Below are 24,745 nucleotides of genomic sequence, written 5' to 3'. Positions count from 1 at the left end.
TTTCTAAGGTCAGCTGTGCCTTTTAGAACAGTATGTCTTTTTTGCAGACATTGTAATTCTAACAGTATTTTTTTTATTTAAGATTCATAGGGCTATTTGTCCTTTATATAAAGTAATATCTCAACTATATTAAAGGTTCCACAGATTACATTTGTTAAAAACTTGCAAGTGCTGTGCTATGATGTGTGGCTCCTATGAGAGTTCATAATTAATTTCAGGTTATTCTTTAAAGTATAAATAAGTTAAGTATGGGAGTTCAGTTGTCCAGATCACAAACAGGATTGCTTTATTTGCCAAGTATGTTATACACAAGAAATAGATTTTGCTGTAAAGCCTAATTACAGCCTTTTTTTTGCCTTAACAACGGGGCTGGTTTACAGTACCATGAAGCACAGCTTCATTTTTAGCACTGCAACAAGGTTATCTTTTGCATTGCTGCCTTATTCTCCTGAAGTAACCTTTATGTTTAGTCTTGAAAGGCTAGTGGTCTATGGGTGTGAGCTGACTGTTATGTAACAGGTCTAGGGATTTTAGAATTGGCCTGTTTTTCAGTTGTTTTACTTACATGGTTTTTGCTTTTGAAAGAGAAGTGAGGTTTTTGGTATGTTGTCTGGTGTCAATAGGTTCATGTTTATCTGCTCCAGAGTGTCCTATTGTATTGGCAATACTTTTCTACCAGACAAGTTATGTATGTGTATTTGCACATCTGTGTCAGCAATGAGTAAAACTTAAAGCTGAATGCATTCATTAGAATGGTTGTCCACAAACATTTGGACATATAAAAATACCAATAAATGTAAATATACTATCAGATGTGTCCATATATAGTGCACCCACCCCTATACCTTTCCACTCCTTTCAGGAAAATTGCTTTCTCCACACCTACAAAGTTCAGTCTTAGAATCTGAAGCATTTTTCTTTTCTTTTTTTACTTCTCGTCATCAAAGTCATCTCAAACACATTTAATAATGCTGAGGTCTGGATTCCGGGGTGGTCTGTCTGGTGTTGTGAGAACAGTAGCAGCTTTAGCAGTTTGTGGAAAGATTTGTAACAAACACTTGTGGAGTTTTAAGGTCTAAAGGCAGCGTGGAGCTTGTCTACAGACGTGGGTTTTATTGTCATTTCAACTACATACGGAGTACACAGTGAAACGAAACAATGTTCCTCCAGGACCATGGTGCAACATAGACAGTGCATACAAAACACAAGTGCAACACAATACAGGTGTGGACAGACAACACAACACAGTACCGACAGAGAATAATAAATAATTGGCGGTAGTGTGCAAATTATGCAATGTGTAATAAATATTGAGTCCAGTGTGGTAGTAAAGTTATTAGTAAAAATGCTTCACATTTTATCAGAGAGAGAGAGAATGTATGTAACAGAAAAGACATCAGTTCAGAAGTTGAGTTGAGAAGTCTGATGGCTTGTGGGAAGAAGCTATTGCAGAGTCTGGTCGTGTTGGATGCTGCGGTACCTTCTTCCTAAAGGCAGGAGGGAGAACAGTCTGTGTGAAGGGTGGGTGGAGTCATCCACAATACTGGTTGCTTTGCGGATGCAGCGGGCAGTGTAAATGTCCATGACGGAGGGGAGAGAGACTCCGATGATCCTCTCAGCTGTCCTCACAATGCGTTGGAGGGTCTTGCGGTCAGAGGCTGTGCAAGTCCCAAACCAGGCAGTGATGCAGCTGCTCAGGATGCTTTCTATGATACCTCTATAGAAGAGGGTGAGGATGGGTGGAGGGAGACGGGCCTTTCCCATCTTCCGGAGGAAGTAGAGACGCTGCTGGGCTTTCTTGGCTGTAGAGCTGGTGTTCAGGGACCAGGTGAGGTTCTCCGCTAAGTGGACACCAAGGAACTTGGTGCTCTTAACGATCTCCACAGAGGAGCCGTTGATGTTTAGCGGAGAGTGGTCGTGTCTTGTTTTCCTGAAGTCAACAACCTTTTCATTGGTCTTGTCTACATTCCAGTGAACTTAGCAGTATAAATACTTGAAAGTACAGTTTTTTACATCACATTATAACTCTAATGTTTGCTCTGAGATACGCCACAGGGAAATTGGCATTGAGTGAGCATTCGCAGCAACAAATACACAGAAGCTTGTGTTTCAAATAGCAGCTTATGGATGTCTATTATATGAAAAGTGAATGGAGAGATGGGCCTTAAAATGTAAGCTGGGGCTTCTTTCAGACAGTGTCACTAGGGCTGTGTCTAGAAACCCTAGAAGTTAGTGCTTTATACTACCAATCCTGAAATGTGGTGATATTTAAGTGATATAGCCTTAGTTGAAATGAGGGCAAGGCCTTTTGTTAATGTTTGGTAGCAGATGGAAACAAAACTAGTCTTCTTCAGAGTTTTTCACCCCTACTTGAGATGTAGACAGAAGGAGGAGAGAAGACAACAAAGAAATGTAAAGAAATGTTCTCTTCGTGCCTCAAACGACGCATACTCACTGCTCTCAACGAGAAGGTTGGTTTTCTTTAATGTGACCATGGAGATGTGAAGAAAAGGTTTCCAGAGAAACTTCATTATAGTAGCTTGTATTCTTTGAAAAACAACTGTGAATAGTATAAAAACCAATAACCCTTTCAGGGTTAACATGATTTATTTCACTGCGTTATTTTCCTTTTGGGGTTGTTAATTTGTACATTAATGGGCACTGCTCTTATTTGCTGTCTAAGGAGAGGGGGTGGGATAGGGATATTGCTTTGTATGAAAAAAAGTCAACAGTGGCTGTCGCTCATCGGCCCGTACAGACAGTGTAGTGACAGTACAATGTGTTTGTTAAAAGACCAAAAACCATTACTAAATCATGAGTTAAGGCCATCCAGATTTAGGATGTTGACTCTGAGCAAGAACCTCAGCAGAGCATAAACTGGCGGCATAAGTTTGGTGCAAATGCATAGGCCAAAAATGGTTGTTCCCTCTACAACCATTTTACATTTGCTTGGAAGCCTAATGCTAATGCCAATACCAACAGAACACATAGAACTAGCCCTTGATTATCAGGGTAATTATGCAAGGATTTATATTTCTTGCTCCTGGGCTACAGTCAGGAAGTGTAATTTTCACATGGAGCTACTAATAAGTAATAAATAATCGGAAAATGAAAGAATCATGTGCAGTAATTTTACCTTAATATGACTTGAGTTACGTGAGCACTACCCTGCCCACTTCATCAAAGTTACATAGTGCAGTGAGCAGCATGCAGAGCCCTTCAACAGAGAAGCTATTCTTACCTATTACAGATGAGTGGAGAGTCACAATGATTTTTAAGCTGCTATTTTAAGGTATACTGTTGCTTTAAACTAACAATCAAATAGCATTAGCGTTCTGCAGCATTTAATATATACTAGCATTGTATAGTGGCAAACAACAAAAAAAAAATTTTTTTTAATACTTACTTTTAATTTCCATTGTCTGCCAGCCATAGACAGTTTACTGATGGCTTTTAATAAACAATTTGCTCTGTCTTGTATTTGCCAGAAAACAAATGGCCCACTATTTTAGCTGAGATGCTTCTTAAGCTGTGGGTAGAGATGCCCAGATAGTATCCAGATATTCAAATGCAAATTGTTTTAAAATAGGGTACTTTTTTAATCTTACTCGAGTATATCTCTGAGGTTCCTTCTGTTACAGCTTAAATAGCTTCGTTCACCGATCAAAAGCACCTTTTGGCTTGGTTCTAGGGCTCAAACGGCAGATGGTACACTGGAAGGAGAACATCTCTGGCTTCTTTACAGGCTACCAAAACCAGTAGTTCTATCATGCGCTGCCTGATCTGTCAACCTAAAAATGTGGACCTTAATGGAATTAGTCCTTATTAGCCTGCAAATTGCTATTTTACATTTACAAACCGGATTCCAAAAAAGTTGGGACACTAAACAAATTGTGAATAAAAACTGAATGCAATGATGTGGAGATGGCAAATGTCAATATTTTATTCGTAATAGAACATAGATGACAGATCAAAAGTTTAATCTGAGTAAATGTAACATTTTAAAGGAGAAATATGTTGATTTAAAATTTCATGGCGTCAACAAATCCCAAAAAAGTTGGGACAAGTAGCAATAAGTGGCTGGAAAAAGGAAATTGAGCATATAACGAACAGCTGGAAGACCAATTAACACCAATTAGGTCAATTGACAACATGATTGGGTATAAAAAGAGCTTCTCAGAGTGTCAGTGTCTCTCTGAAGCCAAGATGGTAAGAGGATCACCAATTCCACCATTGTTGCGCAGAAAGATAGTGCAGCAATACCAGAATGGTGTTATCCAGCGTAAAATAGCAAAGACTTTTAAGTTATCATCATCAACCGTGCTTAACATCATCAAAAGATTCAGAGAATCTGGAACAATCACTGTGCATAAGGGTCAAGGCTGTAAAACTCTACTGGATGCTCGTGATCTCCGGGCCCTTAAACGTCACTGCACCTCAAACAGGAATGCCACTGTCAAGGAAATAACAGAATGGGCTCAGGAATACTTCCAGAAATCATTGTCAGTGAACACAATCCACCATGCCATCCGCAGTTGCCAGCTGAAACTCTACAGTGCAAAGAGGAAGCCATTTCTAAGCAAGCTCCACAAGCTTAGACGTTTGCACTGGGCCAGGAGTCTCTTAAAATGGAGTGTGGCAAAATGGAACACTGTTCTGTGGTCAGATGAGTCACGATTTGAAGTTCTTTATGGAACACTGGGACGCCATGTCATCCGGACCGGAGAGGACAAGGAAAACCCAAGTTGTTATCAACGCTCCGTTCAGAAGCCTGCATCACTGATGGTATGGGGTTGCATGAGTGCTTGTGGCATGGGCAGCTTGCATGTCTGGAAAGGCACCATTAATGCAGAGAACTATGTTCAGGTTCTAGAACAACATGTGCTCCCATCTAGACGTCATCTCTTTCAGGGAAGACCCTGCATTTTTCAACAAGATAATGCCAGACCACATTCTGCAGCAATCACAACATCATGGCTACGTAGGAGAAAGATCCGGGTACTGAAATGGCCAGCCTGCAGTCCAGATCCAGTCCAGAGGAAGGTGCGACAAAGAAGGCCCAAGACGATTGAACAGTTAGAGGCCTGTGTTAGACATGAATGGGAGAGCATTCCTATTTCTAAACTTGAGAAACTGGTCTCCTCTGTACCCAGACGTCTGTTGAGTGTTGTAAGAAGAAGGGGGGATGCCACACAGTGGTAAAAACGGCCTTGTCCCAACTTTTTTGGGATTTGTTGACGCCATGAAATTTTGAATCAACATATTTCTCCTTTAAAATGTTACGTTTACTCAGATTAAACTTTTGATCTGTCATTTATGTTCTATTATGAATAAAATATTGACATTTGCCATCTCCACATCATTGCATTCAGTTTTTATTCACAATTTGTTTAGTGTCCCAACTTTTTTGGAATCTGGTTTGTAGTTTATTTTTATTACAATTCATTTGAGGAGATTTTTGGATATATTTGATTTGGTATTTGTAGGTGGTCACTTCATGATATCTACCTACTTTATAGGCCCACTGTGTAAGTGTACAAATCTGAATCGAAGTTCATCTGTTTCATAAACAATTTGTCAACTGTAACCCTCAACTCCATTCATATTGGTCAGTTTCTGACCACAGGACCACTACTGACCAAGTGTTATGTGGATGGTAAACAGTCTCTGCAGTGATACTGACAATATATAATAAGCCACCCGAAAATTTCCAGCCAAGAACATCTCTGTGGTTAGAAACTGTCCATGAATAAAAGGTTAGAGGTTAAAGTTTGCAATAACAGATGACCTACAGTCTCTTATCTGTACAAAGGATAGGGGCTTCTAATAATGCTATAAAGTTAGTAAAGGGTGTTCATGCACACACAACTGTTGCACATAGATGGCTTAGCAATTGCAGATTTGACCAGTACAATATTTATTTTCTAAAATGAACACAAATAATTAATCCAAAATTAAGCACAGATAAAAATAAATGTACATAAACGCTTCTTCCATCTGTTAAAAAACAAAAGACTCGATTCAAGTACAGTGAAGCGGTCCAACAGTGTCCCCTTGGACTACATTCTGCCTGCTTTAAACTGTTGAATATGGGTTTTCTGCAGAAACCTCCATATGATCTGGGTCTATTTTCTTCCTCTGACCTGCCCTGACCTGCATTTTCTTCAGAGCCAGCAGTGGAAACTCCGGAGCTGTGCGGTCCACATACATGCCCCTGTCACTGAAATATGACTGAAGAGCACTGAGGAACTGCAGCGAATACAAGAAAATATCTCAAATTAGAATATAATTTTAAAAATGTAACAGAATAGAATAAATCAAATATAATACAGCACAACAGAACAGAATAAACATATAGAAGAAGAAAATAATAAAGAGGAAACAGATCATTACAAAATAGTGGGATTTCAAATGTTTAGTATGTGTGAAAGAATTAGATTTCTGTCTTAAACACTACAAAGAAACTATCAAACAGATTTATTGTAAATATTAAAACACAACATTCCATTTTAGTGTAAAAGCCGCCTCACCAGGTCTCGATTCTGTGCATTTTCCAGTGTCCAGAGCTTCTCAAAGAGGGTGTTGCCCAAGACTCCCACTTGAAAGGAGACCACCCACAGAACCAACACAGCATGCACAGCCTTCTTCATGCTGAGGTTTTTAGGGGTACTTAAAAAAAACAAAAAAAAAACAATTGTTGGTAAAAATTTACCAAAAAAATAAATAAATAAAATTAATGATTTATGGGTTGATACATTTGAGAAGTAAAATGAATAAATACACATAAATACCTTAATCTGTAATCTGCACATTTTAGGATCTGCTGCAGTATTTAACACATTGAATGCTGTTTGATGAGTCTGAATGAAATTAGATTAAAATGAATAGAGATCATAGAGATTACAGCTTACCTTATTCCTGCTGCCTCGTTCTCTTTACTGCCAGGGAGGAGCCTTGGGCTTTTATATAGCCAAGCAGGTGATGAGCAGTGGTGATGCCCTGTAATCAGAGGACAATACTGTTCACATAAAATACAGTAATTACGATATTTATCTTATAATACTAGCATCGTGGTATGGTTGGATGTACTAACACAATTGTTAAATACCAAGCCTACTTGTAAGTATTTGTATTAATAGGTTTAGTTTTTTTGGAAGCTCACGTTTTATACAATTAACCGAATATCTACTAGGTTCACTTCCTTTTTTATAACACAATATCCAAAACCTCTCCACAACACCTTAATTAACCCAACGCATGCGTATTTCTCTACAAGACTACAACTCCCAGAATACCGTGGCCACATTTCGCGTTTGTCGTCCAATAAACAGCCGGCATGCCTGTCACGTGGGTTTCAGCCTCGGTCAAATGAGTATGAGACTGCCTTGAGGGAAGTCTAATGACAGCGAGCGCAGAGGTGATACGTGTAAAAATGGTCAGATACAGCAGTTAGTTCTCGTATGAGAGGCTTGCCCGGGTGAGGCGACTGTAGACGACGGGCCAGAGGGACATCCTGGTAGGTATTCGTCTTGACTGAGCGAAGTCAGCGGTAGAGACAAGCAGCCCTTGCCTTTGCAGGTTCGGTGGCTCTTTTTGGTTCTGTCGCTACTCGCAGGCTTCTGCAAACTCCTCCATGTTTAACTGTCTGATAGGTCAGCAGCTTACTTTAGCTGCAGTAGTTTAACGAAAACGGCCAGAACCCACTTTCTGATTTTAGCGGGAGAATTCAACATGCCCCTGGAAACTTAGCCTACAGGCTAACCTTTGACAGAAGTGGAAATCGTGCTCGGGTAGACGAGCCTAAACTGTAGCACTGTAGTAAAACTCGTGTGGCTTAAATGAAAAGCTAAGTGACGTACTGAAGCAAAATAAGAACACCATCCACGTGTTCTTATTAAAAGCTCTGGATTTTCTGTCTTTTCTATAGAGCTGCAGCCAACAGCTATCAGCATAGGAGCTGAAGTTTGGGGTGTTCTGCTCTTCTGTTTTTGCAGTCCTTTTTGGAGTCCAAACAGAGTGAGAGATGTTGACAACAAAGGAGTAAACCTTATATTTAGGTAGCAAACGACTGCAGATGCTTATGGATTGCATGTCACGATTATGCTATACCCTCCCATGCGCTCTGATATGGCCACAAATAGATTAAGATGGCAAAAGTGACTATGAAAGAGTCTTCCTATTTCAAGCTCAGGACTGAAGAAACTTCTTAACTGGTCAGTGTTTCAACAGGAACAACAATTAAAGTGTCCTCTGCTTTTCGATCTGTTGGAAAATCCCCAGTAAATAGGCCTGAAAGGAAAAACAGAAGAGCAACTGTTATTCTGTTTTACAGACTGTGTCAGCAAGAACCGTCTGACCACAGCTAATTGGAGAGGGATATTATAGTAGGGCTGCAGTTCATAACCCCGCTCACTTCGCAGACCAATGAATGACCAACAACACTGCAGTGCCCTAAAGTCATTCTTCACCATCTTATGCTTATAAGTAGACAATGTGTTACATTACACATAATTCATTCTGTATATTACATTATATTAATGTAATTATTACTGCACTACAATCACTTTTTACGCTTTTATGCCTCTATCATGCTGCTCTCTTGTTTGATTTTGCTGCTGTAAAAACTGACTTTCCCTGTGGGATAAATAAAGTGATCTATCTATCTATCTATCTATCTATCTATCTATCTATGTGTGACGTGTACCAGGAGGACAGAATAGGCCTAAATGCTTGATGCTTGACGTTTTGCTGTGGGGGGCATTTTGCAAGCACTGGTTGGGTCACTGCAAAATCAGTTTTTTATTCTGAATCCTCAGCTTTGTTAAAACATTCCTAGTGTCATGGGAGGGGCCTCTTAGAGGATGACCGTTCCCATTCAGAGGGCACAAAAAGCTAAGGCTTCACAATCACTAGATGTCAACCCAAATTGAAGGAATATCTATAGGAAGAATGGGGTTCCGTTCCTCCAGGTAGTCCTTCATACACTCTATTGATTTGTACTTTATTAGCAACTGTCTCTAATGTATTCTTTTTAGAAGTGTTTCTTAATCTTCATCCATCTCAGTGACTGACTACCAAGCCCTTCATGAGTTGGATCAAGTGTGCTGAGGCAGGGAGTAGCTGTGCATTGTTGTGGGTCATCAGGGTTAACGAGATCCATATTCTCTCTCTTTTAGCTTAGCTGAGGTTGACATGGTGGACAGCTGTTCGTGATGTCGATGTTCAGCACCGGTGTCTTGATTCTCACATCCCCTTTACACATCCTCCCTTTGCGCCTTGCGCCCGTCCTGAGCTCTGCTGCCCAGATTGTTGAACGCACCCTTTATGTCCATCTCCACCCTGGCCTCAACCTGGGCGCGGGTGCACAGGCCCGGCCCGTCTTCATCCCTCCTGTGGTAGACCTACCCACCATCATATCTCGCCTCTACAGCAATGCTGCAGACGTGTGCGGCCACCTGGACGTCAGGGTGTTGCTGACGCATTTCTGGGCGCAGCCAGGAATGCCCCAGACTGGGTCAAGTGCACCCTCCAATCCCTTCCCCGCCCCGCAGATCCTGACCCATTCCCCAGAGGTGGTTTTGACAGATTTCCCTCTCCAGGACCCTGGCCAGTCTTCACTGGTATCTCAGTGCTTGCAGAGATATGCGGGTCACTGCTACGTGTGCACACCCGGGCTGTCTTCTGTCTTCCTGCACCCACGGCTTGAGGAAGTGGAAAGCAATGATGAAGAGCAGAAAGATACAGTTGGAAGAGAGCCTGTAGAGACATACAGTGATGTGGTCGTGGGGGGAACCTTTGATCGCCTACACAGTGCCCACCGGACCCTGTTGAATATTTGCTGTCTGTTGGCCAATAGGCGCTTTTTGATTGGGGTGTGTGACCAGGAACTTCTTAAAAGTAAGATAAAAGCACTTTATCTTTTTTATTTTCTTTTTGTCTTATATATATATATATATATATATATATATATCATACACATACACACAGTATTTCTTGTATTTAATTTTTGTCATTTTCTTTCTTTCACTCTTTTGCTCTCTGTAGATAAGGTGTTGAGGGAGCTGATTGAACCATATGGTCAGCGTGTGCTAAGGCTCCAGGAGTTTCTTAATGATGTCAAGCCCTCTCTCCAGTACGAGATTGTTCCTCTGTCTGACCCTTTTGGCCCATCGGTCAGTGACCCTCAGCTGCAGTGTATCGTGGTCAGTGAGGAGACAAGGAGAGGTGGTGAGGCTGTCAACAGGAAACGGGTAGAAAATGTAAGCGTCTATTTGGCCGCTAGCTGTGGTTTATTTGGTGCTGTTTGAATGTCAGCTTTATTGCTAGATCCTGTCTTTTCTTATGTGAAAGTGGTTTTGATAGGGTTTTGAAAAGGAGGACAAGACACAGTTTATTGGCATAGTCATAAGAGTTCAGTTCTGGTGTGTGATGCAATGCGAGTCATTGTCCAAGCATTAAAACAATGCCTTGATACTGGACTGTGTATATTCATAGTAAGACAGTAACTTAAGACTGACTGTCAGAATATCATACATGTTTTGTTTTTTTCCTATTAGGGCTATGTATTGCGTTTTGATGATACATTTTTATTTGAACATTTTCCTACCTCTTTTTGACACTGCAATATTAACAGGATGCTTCTAAACCTGCACCATATAGACTATATAAGACTCGCACCATTCACACCGAGACTGAAAACTGCATTATGAATTGGCAGGGCTAAACTGTGGCAGGCTGAATAGGTTGGCATATATATATATATATATATGTGTGAGTCGATTCTCATGACATTAGACAAACAGTGACTTCAAAACAGCATGTTTTTGCAGCTTAGTTTCCATATATAAATGGTATGTTCTGAAACATGTGATGATATGAATACTTTTTTTTTCCTTTTTTCTACTTTCATACTGTCTCAAAATGTTTCTGTGGTATATGGTATTACCGGAGACGAGGAGTAGCATAGCTTGCACAAGTAGTGCTGGTGGTTCTATGTTTACGTGGCCTGCACAACAGTGTACAATTTTGAGTCAGTCATCCAATCAGGGGAGAGAAGCTGGTTGGCCTCAGCTCAGTTAGCAGGATAACAGCCTGCTCACCACAAATTCAAGTCTGGCTGATTGAAACCCCACTTACAAATGTTTAGATGATAATGACTCCAATTGAGGGACTGCTGTTGAAAGGACAGAAAGCTGAAATTGACACCCCCCCCCCCCCCCCCTCATGGTTTTGGATCTGTAGCGAACTCCCTTGCTCAGGTACAGCTCCACCGAGTATTTGACATCCCAATGCAGCATGTAAGTTATGCAAACTTCGGAGAGCAAACAAAAGGATTACAGAAACGTGATAACACACTCAGTAGAAAGCTCCAACTGCAGAACAGGAGTGAAATATATTTCGTCCTTTCGTCAGTAAGTGTGTGGTGCATTTATATGTGATAAATGTATAAGATAAATGTATAATGACCTGGCATCCAGTCGTCCATGTGTGACTATGCAGCTGATGCCATTACTACACATTGTAATTGTTTGTTGGCACTGTAATTTGTGCAAACCTGTTTTTGTTTTCAGGGTCTGCCAGAGCTGGTCCTTTATGAGATCCCATTGATTAAGGATGCACATCACACAGACATGGAGGAAGAGAAAATTAGCTCATCCAGCCTACGCTCACGACTGCTGGGCACACTCCTCATCCCTCCTGTGGTATACTCTGCCCACTTTTTTCTACATGCATCCATCATCTTATTTTTATTTACCAGTTTATGTATTGATTGCTTCATTGCATTCTTCTTTGGTCTGCTTTTAGGGACACCATAGAATTGCAGAAACCTCTCAGTCTGTCTGTTCATCTTTATCAAACTGTATTTCAATTTTAGGACACGTTTTGAATATTGATCTACCTTCAGTGATTTATTTTTCAAGGTCTAATGGCTGTTTTGTTACAAAAACATCCCATATGGTAAAAAGAGGAATTTAAGTGGATAGGATCTGAAAACACATTTTTGTTGCTGGATATGACTTCGGGACTGGCTAATGGCGCCAATGAGTGATTATCAGAGCCAGTCTTTACAGTGTTTCCAAATATAAAAATGCAGTTGTGATCAGATGTTTACTTACAGTCACCATGGACCAGAATGTCAAGGCAATATTGGGCTTTCAGTAAGTTCTTTGGACTGTTCTTTTTCTGGGGTTGAGTGACCACATGGTCAAAAAAACATAAACCCTCAATATAGATTATGAAGTTATATTATAAGTTATGAAGTACAAGTTATTTGTAGGCGTAGCTTCTTTGCCTACATCAACAAGGTCTGGAAACCCCCAGTCACCCTAGTCACCCTAAGCTGAGAGGTAATTAGTTCAGATTAGGTCAGAAACGACCAATGAACCACCAAGGCATATGCCTGCCATGCACTGGAAGCTGCTGGAAGCTTTACCTCACTATGCACTGAGAGACTGCAGTCCAAGAAAGAGCCCCTGCTTGACCTAAAGCTTGCAGCTGACCGCATGTACAATAGCTTCTGGAGGACAGTTTAATGATTGGCCACATTGACCGGACATATGTTTGAAGGAGTATGGAGAAGGCATTCAATTACAAGAACACAGCTGTAAAGTAAAGTGGCTGGAATAATGATGCAGGAGAACTGCCTCAGTATTCTTCAGCATAAGCCCAGTCTAACAGCTCAGCTAGACGGATGCACACTATTGAGTGCTCCAACAGGACAGTGACCTCAAACACGCATCAGAGGTGATTGTGGAATGGATAAAGTATGCAAACATTAAGCTTTTGGAATGGCCTTCCCAAAATCCTGACCTTAGTTCTATTAAATGTACGTGGGCTGTGTTTAAACGAGTGATCAAATTTACAATGAGAATTTTACCAGGAACTTATTGATTGCCACCAAAACATCTGGTCACGGTACAACTTCCTAAGGGACATTTAACTAAATATGATGTGCGTTGTATGTAATGTTGGCCTGTGTTATTATTATTATAATCCCCTTTCATAATCCCCCAAATTAATCTTGTAAATTTGTATGTGTACATTGTATGTATGTGTTGTCACTCATTCTGCCCCAGAAAAAGTATTGGAATAGCAAGGCAAATTCCTTTGTTTTTGTTGTTCTCTAAAGACATTTGGGTTTAACATCAAAAGATGAGTATGAGACAAGAGTTCAGAATTTCAGCTTTAGGTTCTTGTTATTTACATTTAGATGTGTTAAAAAACTTACTACACTACACTGTATTACACCACAGCATTTTAGGTGAGCAAAATCAAAAGAACAAATAATGAAGTAAGGAAGTAATAACAAAGTAAATAACATTTCTTATTTGGTGGCATTACCCTTGCCTCAAGCCTGTGACTCATCAACATCACCAAACTGTTTACTAATACTGTTCCAGGCCCCCCCCCACAGTCTCCTCTTCGGGAGGTGAAATGCATGTTCTATTGGGTTAAGATCAGGTGATTGACTTGGCCTAAAAACTTCCATTTTTCCCCCTAATGAAGTCCTTTGTTTTGTTGGCAGTGTTCTTTAGGTCATTGTCCTGCTGCATGATAAACTTCCTCCCAATTAGTTTGGATGCATTTCTCCGTAAATTGGCAAACAAAATGTTTCTGTACACTTCAGAATTAATTCCGCTACCATCATTAGTTACATCGTCAATAAGTATTGAAGAGCCTGTTTCAGAAGCAGCCATGCACGCCCAAGCCATGACATTACCTCCACCATGAGCTTGTATGCTTCGGATCATAAGCAGTTTATTTCTTTCTCCACACCTTGGCTGTTTCATCATTTAAGAGACTAATCTTGGTCTTATCAGTACATAAGATGGTGCTACAGAACTTTTGCGGCTCGTCTTTGCCCTCCATTTCTTACTGCTGATGAGTGTTTTTCCATCTTGTGGTATGGCCTCTATATTTTTGCTCTCTGAGTCTTCTTTGAACAGTGGATTGTCATCTCTTTGTATCGTCGTTGGTGATTTCACTTACAGTTGTTTTGGGGGCTTTCTGCACAGCTCTCACAAGATTTCTGTCATCAACTACTGTTGTTTTCCTTGGCCTACACGTTCAGCGTCTGTTGCTCAGTTCACCAGTAGTTTCTTTCTTTTTTAGGACGTTCCAAATTGTTGTGCTTGCTATGCCCAATGTTTGTCCAATCAATTATTCCTCTGATCAACGTTTCTTCTTTTCTCAGCTTTAAAATGCCTTGCTTTTCTCCTATAGACAGCTCTCTGGTCTTTAGGTCGATGTATCCTCTTTGACAAGAAATACATGTTCTTTATCGGTTTAAACCTTAAGCTAGTCATGCTGTTTAATGATGAACAATCAGCCCAAAAGGCAACACCTGTCAGTCACTTGCTCCAATAGTTTTGCTTGCTTGAAAAAATGGGTGGGTTTAAACAAAAGGTGGTAGGTCCTGAGTCATACTTATCTTTTGATCTTAAACCCAAATGTCTTCATTGAACAACAAATACAAAGGAATTTGACATACTGTGGACTATAATAATAATTGAAAGTCCAGTATTGCCATGACGTTTATGTCCCTGATGAGTGGAGGTAAACCTATGACCGCAGCTATGCAGTTACATATGCGGACATTTTAGGTTTCTACTTATAGAACTTAAGGCTGCATGATTTCTTATTACCTTTTCAGACCTATTGGTGTTCTGGCAAATTCTACTTCCAACCAGATATATAATCGCACAGTTTTAACCTAGACTGGCTATTGAAGAGTACAGGCTATTTAAAATGTATTCATCATTTGAAATTGGACATTTAAAGAAGGTCCATCTGCTGGACAGCAAAAACACGGGAAATAATTGCAAGAGTACCTTACATCTATTTTTACTTGACAGAGAAGGGCAGAAGCTTTGTTAGTAGCAGCACCCAAGGCTGTGGTTTGGAACACTGTGTTATGCTGTGTGGCATATAGAGGGTGTCCTTCAGATCTTTTATCACTTTAAGTAGCAGTTGATTCATGCAGGAAAAAAGAAGCTTTGAATGTTACATTTCAGTTTAATGACATTGTTCATGGCATTCAGTTAATCATAATGGCATTGAAAACTGCAGTGTGATTCGCTAGTTATGCAAGACTTCAGGATTGCTCAGGTTCTTTGTTTGTCGTACGTACGGTTTTTAGTGGTTCGCAGTCTTGTAAGCCTCAAGACAGTCAAAAGTCACTAAGTTTACTGAGAGAAAGCAATTGTTTTTGCAGCCTGTGAGTCTGTAGTTCTTTATTTCATTCAGTGATTCTTCTCGCAGCTCCAAGTCAGGATGTAACGTCATGTGCTGTCTTCTTCTTTCCAGCCTCGGCCTGGTCTCTCTGAGGTTCCGTACGTGATTGGGCTGACTGGGGGCAGTGGGAGTGGGAAGAGCTCTGTAGCACGAAGGCTAGAAGAGCTTGGAGCTGTACGGATCGACGCGGATCAGCTTGGCCATGAGACTTACCTACTCGGCAGTGCTGCCTACCACAGGATACTGCAGGAATTTGGTACAGGTGAGGGGGAACTGGGTGCATTCCAGGCCTTGGTGATAAAATGATGGTGATATGTACTGCAATAGACATGTAATTAATAGCATTTAACTTGTTTGGTAAAATGTTCAGCAGAATCCCTTAAAAGTGGAGCGTGCTCAGTAACATGCAAACATTTTAATCATTAGCAGATACAGTGGGGGAAAACAAGTATTTAGTCAGTCACTGATTGTGCAAGTTCTCCCACTTAAAAAGATGAGAGAGGCCTGTAATTGACATTATAGGTAGACCTCAACTATGAGAGACAAAATGAGAAAAAAAATTCTGAAAATCACTGTCTGATTTCGAATTTATTTGCAAATAATGGTGGAAAATAAGATATTGGTCAATAACAAGTTCATCTCAATACTTTGTTATATATCCTTTGTTGGCAATAACAGAAGTCAAACATTTTCTGTAAGTCTTCACAAGGTTGGCACACACCGTTGCTGGTATGTTGGCCCATTCCTCCATGCAGATCTCCTCTAGAGCAGTGATGTTTTGGGGCTGTCGGCGGGCAACACAGACTTTCAACTCCCTCCAAAGGTTTTCTATGGGGTTGAGATCTGGAGACTGGCTAGGCCACTCCAGGAACTTGAAATGCTTCTTAAGAAGCCACTCCTTTGTTGCCCTGGCAGTGTGCTTGGGATCATTGTCATGCTGAAAGACCCAGCCACGTTTCATTTTCAATGCCCTTGCTGATGGAAGGAGGTTTGCACTCAAAATCTCACAATACATGGCCCCATTCATTCTTTCATGTACACGGACCAGTTGTCCTAGTCCCTTTGCAGAGAAACAGCCCCAAAGCATGATGTTGCCACCCCCATGCTTCACAGTTGGTATGGTGTTCTTTGGATGCAAATCAGCATTCACTCTCCTCCAAACACAACGAGTTCTACTTTGGTTTCATCTGCTCCCACAGTAGATTTCTTCACACAAAGCTGCTTGTCTATTGCAGATTCAGTCTTCCCAGCCTTGTGCAGGTCTACAATTTTGTTTCTGGTGTCCTTCGACAGCTCTTTGGTCTTCACCATAGTGGAGTTTGGAGTGTGACTGTTTGAGGTTGTGGGCAGGTGTCTTTTATACTGTTAACGAGTTCAAACAGGTGCCTTTAATACAGGTAATGAGTGGAGGACAGAGAAGCCTCTTAAAGAAGAAGTTACAGGTCTGTGACAGCCAGAAATCTTGCTTGTTTGTAGGTGACCAAATACTTATTTTCCACCATTATTTGCAAATAAATTCTTTAAAAATCAGACAATGTGATTTTCAGAATTTGTCTCTCATAGTTGAGGTCTACCTATGATGTCAATTACAGGCCTCTCTAAAGTGGGAGAACTTGCACAATTGGTGACTGACTAAATAATAAAAATAAAATAAAAATTGTTCGGTTGCTCAGCAGTGTGACGAACTGTCTGAGGTAAATTCTCAGCATCCGTACCTTAAGGTTAGATTAGTGGTTTTAATAAAAACATCTCAAATCAAGCTCAAATATTTGTGTACTATGTAAAACTAACGTTTCTTGTCAGGGGAAGCAGAGTAAAAACTTGCCACCACTAGTGATATTGGAGTTTGTAATAATCGATAAGCAACCCTTATTGGTTGGGTTTCCACTTCGAGCTCCACGAGTTTGCTTGGAAAGGTTATTGTGGCATCCAGCCCCACCCTCGATTGGCATCTACGATCAGATGATAAGAGCTGAAAGACGATCTTACAAATAAAATAAATCTCCTACTACAGCTTCAGGGAACTTGAGCATGTGAAACTTTATTGAAAGTTATCCAAACTGCTCACTGTTGTTCTAAAACGAGTAATGGCTATTCTTGAGCTCACAAACAAAAAATGATGGTACTCCTGAGAGTACTACTACAACTTAAAGTAGCTGAATGCGCCCATTAGAAGGGATGTCCACAAACATTTGGACATAAAGTGGCTTTGAACAAAATAAAAGACTGACGCCTACATGCAGAAAAGGTTCGCAATTTTAGGAAATGACACATTGGGGTGGAAAACTCCTCACTCTCTGATTGCAAACGTTCGTAAGATCTGTCTTATAAGTGAGAACATTAATGACCATGATGGAATGACGGCAAGTGTGAAATATTTCTTTTACACATTGGTTAGAACTGCTTTCAGGAGCTGTTAAAGTGTGAAAAGAAAAAGGAGCTTTAATAAGCCATACAGTTCATCTGGATTGCTTACTCTCTGTCTACCTACGCTTTGATGTTCTATTAAGTTTAGTTTCAGTTTTTCTTTTTAATTAAAGTGTGTGTCAAGTACACATTGTAATGGGTTGCCTGTTTTAAATATTAATGTATATGTGTATTCTTTTATGTGTCTTTTATATTAGATATTTTGAATGAGGATAAGACCATTAACAGACGGGCTCTGGGGAGAAAGGTATTTGGGAACAAGGTAATAATCCCAGCCTCCAATGAACTGAGAAGAACCTTAAGCCATGTCGTTCTTATCATGCCTAACGTATGTGTGTGTATGCATCCTTCCAGGAACGTTTAAAAGCCCTAACTGATATAGTGTGGCCTGAGATCGCCATTCTGGTGAAAGAAAGAGTACAGCAGGCAAAGGAAGAAGGTAAGACACCCTCCCTCTTATTCTGTTAAATATTCAGTGTTGTTTCTAATTCTCACTCTAACTATCACTCTTTCTCTCCAGGCAAACATGTTTGTGTGCTGGATGCAGCAGTCTTGTTGGAGGCTGAATGGACAGACATGGTACATGAGGTGTGGGTGGCTATTATACCAGAGGAAGAGGTAATGCTTTCTTTTTCTGCACTGAAGGTCACAAAAACGCACTACAGTATATCGGACAGAGCACATTTATAGAATTGATGAAGTTACATTTTCACAACACACATCCTATATACAGTGGGACAAAAAAGTATTTAGTCAGCCACTGAAGTTCTCCTACTTAGAAAGATGAGAGAGGTCTTTTATTTTCATCATAGGTACACTTCAACAATGAGAGACAAAATGAGAGAAATCGCTTTGTAGGATTTTTAAATAATTTTTTTGTAAATTATGGTGGAAATAAGTATTTGGTCACCCACAAACAAGCAAGATTTCTGGCTCTCACAGACCTGTAACTTCTTGAAGAAGTTCTTCTGTCCTCAACTCGTTACCTGTATTAATGGCACCTGTTTGACCTCGTTATCTGTATAAAAGACACCTGTCCACAGCCTCAAACAGTCAGACTCCAAACTTAACCATGGCCAAGACCAAAGAGCTATCGAAGGACACCGGGAAGAAAATTGTAGACCTGCACCAGGCTGGGAAGAGTGAATCTACAATAGGCAAGCAGGTTGGTGTGAATAAATCAACTGTGGGAGCAATTGTAAAAAACAAAATAGAAGACATACAAGACCATTGATAATCTCCCTCGATCTGGGGCCCCACGCAAGATCTCATCCCGAGGGGTCAAAATGATCATGAGAACGGTGAACAAAAATCCCAAAAGTACACAGAGGGACCTGATGAATGACCTGCAGAGAGCTAGGACCAAAGCAACAAAGGCTACCATCAGTAACGCACTACGCCGAGAGGGACTCAAATCCTGCAGTGCCAGACGTGTCCCCCTGCTTAAGCCAGTACATGTCCAGACCTGTCTGAAGTTTGCCAGAGAGCAAATGGATGAACTAGAAGAGGATTGGGAGAATATCATGTGGTCAGATGAAACCAAAATAGAACTTTTTGGTAAAAAGTCAACTCGTTGTGTTTGGAGGAACAAGAATGCGGAGTTGCATCCCAAGAACACCATACCTACTGTGAAGCATGGGGGTGGAAACATCATGCTTTGGGTCTGTGTTTCTGCAAAGGGGAGAGGACAGTTGATCCGTGTTAAGGGAAGAATGAATGGGGCCATGTATTGTGATATTTTAAGCCAAAACCTCCTTCCATCAGTGAGAGCATTGAAGATGGAACGTGGCTGGGTCTTCTAGCATGCAATGATCCCAAACACACCGCTCAGGCAACGAAGGAGTGGCTCTGTAAAAAACATTTCAAGGTCCTGGAGTGGCCTAGCCAGTCTCCAGACCATAACCCCATAGAAAATTTGTGGAGGGAGTTGAAAGTCTGTATTGCCCAGCAATAGCCCCAAAACATCACTGCTCTAGAGGAGATCTGCCTGAAGGAACGGGCCAAAATACCAGCTACAGTGTGTGCAAACCTGGTGAAGACTTGCAGGAAACGTTTGCCTGTCATTGCTAAAGGTTGTGTTACAAAGTATGGAGTTGAACTTTTGATATTAACCAAATACTTATTTTCCACCATAATTTACAAATAAATTCTTTAAAAATTCAACAATGTGGTTTCCTGGAATTTTTTTTCCTCATTTTGTCTCTCATAGTTGAAGTGTACCTATGATAAAAAAAAAATTACAGACCTTTGTCATCTTTCTAAGTAGTAACTTGCACAATCAGTGGCTGACTAAATACTTTTTTGCCCCACTGTAGGCTATTAGTAATGCTGCATTTGTGATTTTGGTTGCCTGTGCCTGTCCACAGTGTCTGTGGTTATTTACTTGAGCATTAATAAAAGTGTGCATATGATCTGTTCTGCTTGTCTTGAAGTGTCATTAAAGGGGCATTTAACGACCTAGCATTTAATATATTATTTGTCATGTTCTGCACTAATCCTTAGTGCTGCACTGTAACCCCTCAGCCTCAGCTATAAAAAAAATGATTTTATTCATTTTATGTCTTGGTTCATAAATGCACAGATGCAGATATAAAGGTTAATACATACAAATAAGATCTTCCACCTTTTACCTTCTGTCAGTTAGCAGTGGGGGAAAAATAGCATACCTTTAGCATTAGGGGGGAGAAAATGTACACTGAAAACAAAAATGCATCTGGTAGGAACATGTTTGTTTACCACAGGGCACAATTACAGTGCTTCCCTTTTGACGTTGTCTTAAAGTTCCTAATATAGGCAGAATAATGGACTTTTTTTTTTTTTTAATCTTCAAACCAAAATTTGGCCTCAAGGCATACATGTGGTTACAGTGGTTTGCTTGTTACTATGGATACCAAATCCTGCAGTACATGTTGTTAATCTCTTCGTCTCAGGCTGTAAGGCGTATTGTGGCGCGTGATGGTGTGAGTAGGGAGGACGCAGTGAAGAGATTGCAGAGTCAGTGGTCTAATGCGAAGATGGTGGAGCAGGCTAATGTCGTTCTCTGTACACTGTGGGAGCCAGACATTACTCAGAAACAGGTACACTGCAATGTCTATGTGCAGATAATGGATAATTAATCTAATTTATGTTTTTAATATGTTTCTAAATTACTATGATAAATACAGAGTGTGTGTGCGTGTTTGTGTGCATGCACATATATTTTTCTTGTACAGGTAGTAAAGGCGTGGAATTGTCTACAAGAGCGAATTCAACAGAAAAAAGAGGAATCTGCACAACCATCCTGAGACAGCAGTTTTACACACCAGCGTACGCACACAGGCTTTGGCGGTTAAACTTTGATACTTGACAGACTACATCTCAGACTACTGAGAATAATTTACAGGGCTTTATCCCTGTTTTTTCTTCTTCTTTTTTTTTTTAAATGTAGCCAAACATTTACTGGCACTAAAGTGAGAGTGGAAAGTTGCTTTTACCAAATCTACTCTGAACTGTACTAAATGCAGGGTTTGACTGCATGGCTGAATTAGATTCTTCTGCAGGCTACGACTAGCTGATGATGATGATGATGATGATGATTGTTGTTATTATTATTATTATTATTATTATTATTAGAACACTAATCAAGAACTGTGAGGATGGTGGTCTAGTGCTAGCACTTGAATCATTAGCAGAGGTAAACATAATGCTACAATTTAAGTGTAGTACAGTGGCTGTGGGTGGCTGAATAGCCGGTCGACTCTTGATTCCTGAATTTAGGCCAACATGCCAACATGCACAAAGAATGAGAAGGTTTTTGAATTTTTGGCATTGGCTAAATTCAGAACTGGTTATTTCTCTTTTTTTTTTTCTTCTTTTTTTTTTTATTATTATTTTTTTAACTTGTTCAACTTTGACTAAAAAGTGGGCCAGTCAGTCATACGAGTTCTAAAACTACTTGTGGTCTTGATTCAGAATTTTAGGTCTTGGTGTTACTCCTGATCATTTTGAGTACATTCATAAGAAATATGAATGAAAGACTCAAGGAGAGTATTGATGTGGGGTTATTATTATTTTTTTAAAAGCTGGGTTTAAGTAGCCTTTACCTAAAGTGTAATGGATAAAGAAGTTCACAGACTGATTAAAGAGATGGCACACTGAATCAGATGTAACTCAGATGTAAGAAATGTTATTCATGTTAGCAGCTTCTAATTGCCTTGAATGTACGACATAAATTGTGCATACAAATCTCTCTGTAGAGAATTTGTTGACTCCTTGGTTAGAAAACAAGCAAAAACAAGTCATTTGTCCAGGGGTGCCCAAACTTCTGCATGCAACTACATGTACCCCCCCCCCGCTAACTCATACTTTAAATAGACTTTCATCTTTTGTACCGGACTGGTAGTAGGTGATCCTATATGAGTACTGATACTGTATGTATTGCATGGCATATAAAAACTGACCCTAGATCAGCCCCTTTTGTTGAGTACAGCCCCACAAAGCAAATGTTTAACTGCCTTAACAATGCTTCAAGGTTCCTTATGGCCTAAAACTAGCATTTAATGTTATTTGTGGCGTTATGTAGTGTTCTGTAGAACAGCCCTGTATCCATTGGCCTCATGTGTTTGATAGAGTTCATTAGTTTGAATCAATTTCATGTTTTTTGTTCAGCAATGTCCACTTACTACAGTACCCAGCATGCAATATTTGTCCTACAACCACTAGGAACCCCTGCAGTGATCTAATGTTCCTAACTGCTGCCCTAGCCATGTAGCAACAGTCTGTATAACCAAGCAGCATTAGTGTAACCAGAGAGGATTCATGAGACCATGTATTTTTAGACCTTGTATGTAAAGTAGTACTTTTGTCTAGATTACAAACGTTTTGTGCCCTTGTGTTCCATTTTAAAAGCCTCCCAAAATATTTGGTTATATAAATACTGTTTTTATGTCAGAACGTATTCAGTGATAATTATTGACTGAAAATGCTGTTTGCTAAGTCTTCAGATCCTTTGCTGTGAAAGTTCACACCTACAAAAAATACTGTAAATGCTTCAAATTGGCCTCTACCCCTAAAACCTAAACCACGGTGGGCTTGTGGTCGTGTGGTATGGGAATGCTCTTCCTCAGTGAGGACTGGACTTCCTGTTGAAATTGGGTGGTTGGTTCAAGCCACCCTAGATCTAACAGAGAATCTGACTAAGCAGTGAAAAAAAGCTCCTCTAAAGCTGTTATTTTGGTAACCTAATATTCCAGTATTCCTTGACTCGACACACCTGAGCAACTGATGATCTAGCCCAGGGCTGCTCAAGCCTGGCCCTGGAGATCTACCACCCTGCAGAGTTTAGCTCCACCCTGAATCTAACACCCCTGATCCAGATGATGAAGGCCTTCAGGAGCAACTGAACTGAGCTTAGTCAGCTGTGTCGGATCTGAGCTCTTCAGGGTGGTAGATCTCCAGGACCAGGATTGAGCAGCACTGGGCTAGCCCAATGACTAGTTCGGACACCCGCCATTAGCTGAAACTGCTCAGTTGCGGGTCACAGGACACAGATAGGCTGTAGATTTTACACTAAGCCTTACCCTAGCGTGTCTCTCAATGTAAACAAAAGGATCAAAAATAATATTATTTCAATAAAGGCCACAGACTACGTATTAGTTTATTAATTATTAGACCACATCTAATAACTAAAGACCCAAACTGACCGAATGAGAGAGAAGAGCAATTCCAGCATGTTATGTTCCGTACAGACCTGGATAAAATTCAGCTGATATAACTTAAACTCCCACTTTTGACAACTAAGAGAGGAGAGTGTTGATGTGGGGTTATTATTATTTTTTTTAAAGCTGGGTTTAAGTAGCCTTTACTTAAAGTGTAATGGATGAAGAAGTTCACAGACTGATTAAAGAGATGGATCACTGAACCAGATGTAACTCATGTTAGCAGCTTCTAATGCAAAAGTCTGGGCACCCCTGGACAAATGACCTGTTTTTGCTTGTTTTCTAACCAAGGAGTCAACAAATTCTCAACGGAGAGATTTTTATGCACAATTTATGTCGTACATTCAAGGAGAGAATGTACGAATGTACGACATAAATTGTGCATAAAAATCTCTCCGTTGAGAATTTGTTGACTCCTTGGTTAGAAAACAAGCAAAAACAGGTCATTTGTCCAGGGGTGCCCAGACTTTTGCATCCAACTATATGTGATCTATTAAAACAAAAACAAAAAAAAACCCCTGCAAACTCATACCTTAAATACACTTTCATCTTTTGTACTGGACTGGTAGTATGTGATCCTATATGAGTACTAATACTGTATGTTTTGCATGGCATATAAAAACTGACCCTAGATCAGCACCTGCTGTTGAGTACAGCCCCACAAAGCAAATATTTGCAAAGCAAAAAGATTTCAATAAAAATGTGTGCATCTAAAAATCTGTGAATATGACGATATTAAATAGGACAATGTCACAGACTATATGTTATAAAAAATAAAATAAAATAGGAGCACTCAGGAGTGGATTAATGGAATAAATAAACTCCCGTTGCCAAAATGCATGGAGGTGGACCACTGAAGTCGTGCGTCATTCTGTAGTCCTCGTTTTTGCCCATATTAGGCACAAACCTCGATTTTCTAAGGCAGAAATCGCCTCAGTCATGATATGTGGTGATTAAACATGTTCGGGATCTTGCATGTTTTGTTCAAAATGTGTACATTTTGCCCTGTACATCACTAGATCCTCAGAGATGAGGTGCTGTAGAGTCTAAATGTGAATATTGCTACACGTAAGCTAATGCTACTGCGCACTGACTTGACGTCATTAGACTGACGCATCGCCAGTGTGGTGGTCGAGCGCTGTGAGCCAGTTCAGTCTGAGGAGCAGTTGTTTAGCACGTTAGAACTGACAAGGGCTCTAAAACAATGTATTTGTTTTATTTATTTATTTTCCTTTGATTTTTTAAGCATCAAGTATTTTTAGAATAATTAATCAAAGGTGTTACATTTTCTTTTATTTTTCTTATTGTCCAGAGCCTCTGCATTGCCTGTAGTGATGTAGTGAGTGCATCTTAGCTTAGTCCATTTTAAAATAGGCTAACGTTAACTA

The 24,745-nt window shown here is 40.2% G+C and overlaps 1 protein-coding gene across 1 annotated transcript; it reads left to right on the top strand.

Annotated features, from left to right (window-relative positions):
• Positions 1-7,384: 7,384 nt before the first annotated feature.
• On the top strand, positions 7,385-22,593 carry coasy (CoA synthase). Its single transcript, XM_072678977.1, has 10 exons — positions 7,385-7,516; positions 9,177-9,897; positions 10,045-10,259; positions 11,571-11,702; positions 15,307-15,496; positions 17,859-17,923; positions 18,016-18,100; positions 18,182-18,279; positions 20,592-20,738; positions 20,874-22,593. Exons 2-10 carry the CDS (start codon positions 9,213-9,215, stop codon positions 20,943-20,945), a joined length of 1,689 nt encoding a protein of 562 aa, XP_072535078.1. The 5' UTR covers positions 7,385-7,516; positions 9,177-9,212; the 3' UTR covers positions 20,946-22,593.
• The last annotated feature ends 2,152 nt before the right edge of the window (positions 22,594-24,745 follow it).

Source organism: Salminus brasiliensis, chromosome 5 (assembly GCF_030463535.1).
Source record: "Salminus brasiliensis chromosome 5, fSalBra1.hap2, whole genome shotgun sequence".
NCBI lineage: Eukaryota > Metazoa > Chordata > Actinopteri > Characiformes > Bryconidae > Salminus > Salminus brasiliensis.
Note: the sequence above shows the minus strand (reverse complement) of the source record. Positions and strands in the feature narration are given on the sequence as shown.

Bases quoted from the DNA above. Each gene is read 5' to 3' on its own strand.
- coasy (XM_072678977.1), top strand. From the start codon at position 9,213: ATGTCGATGTTCAGCACCGGTGTCTTGATTCTCACATCCCCTTTACAC. The intron at 9,898-10,044 runs GTAAGATAAAAG...TGCTCTCTGTAG, and splicing joins TGACCAGGAACTTCTTAAAA to ATAAGGTGTTGAGGGAGCTG. The intron at 17,924-18,015 runs GTAATAATCCCA...GCATCCTTCCAG, and splicing joins GAAAGGTATTTGGGAACAAG to GAACGTTTAAAAGCCCTAAC.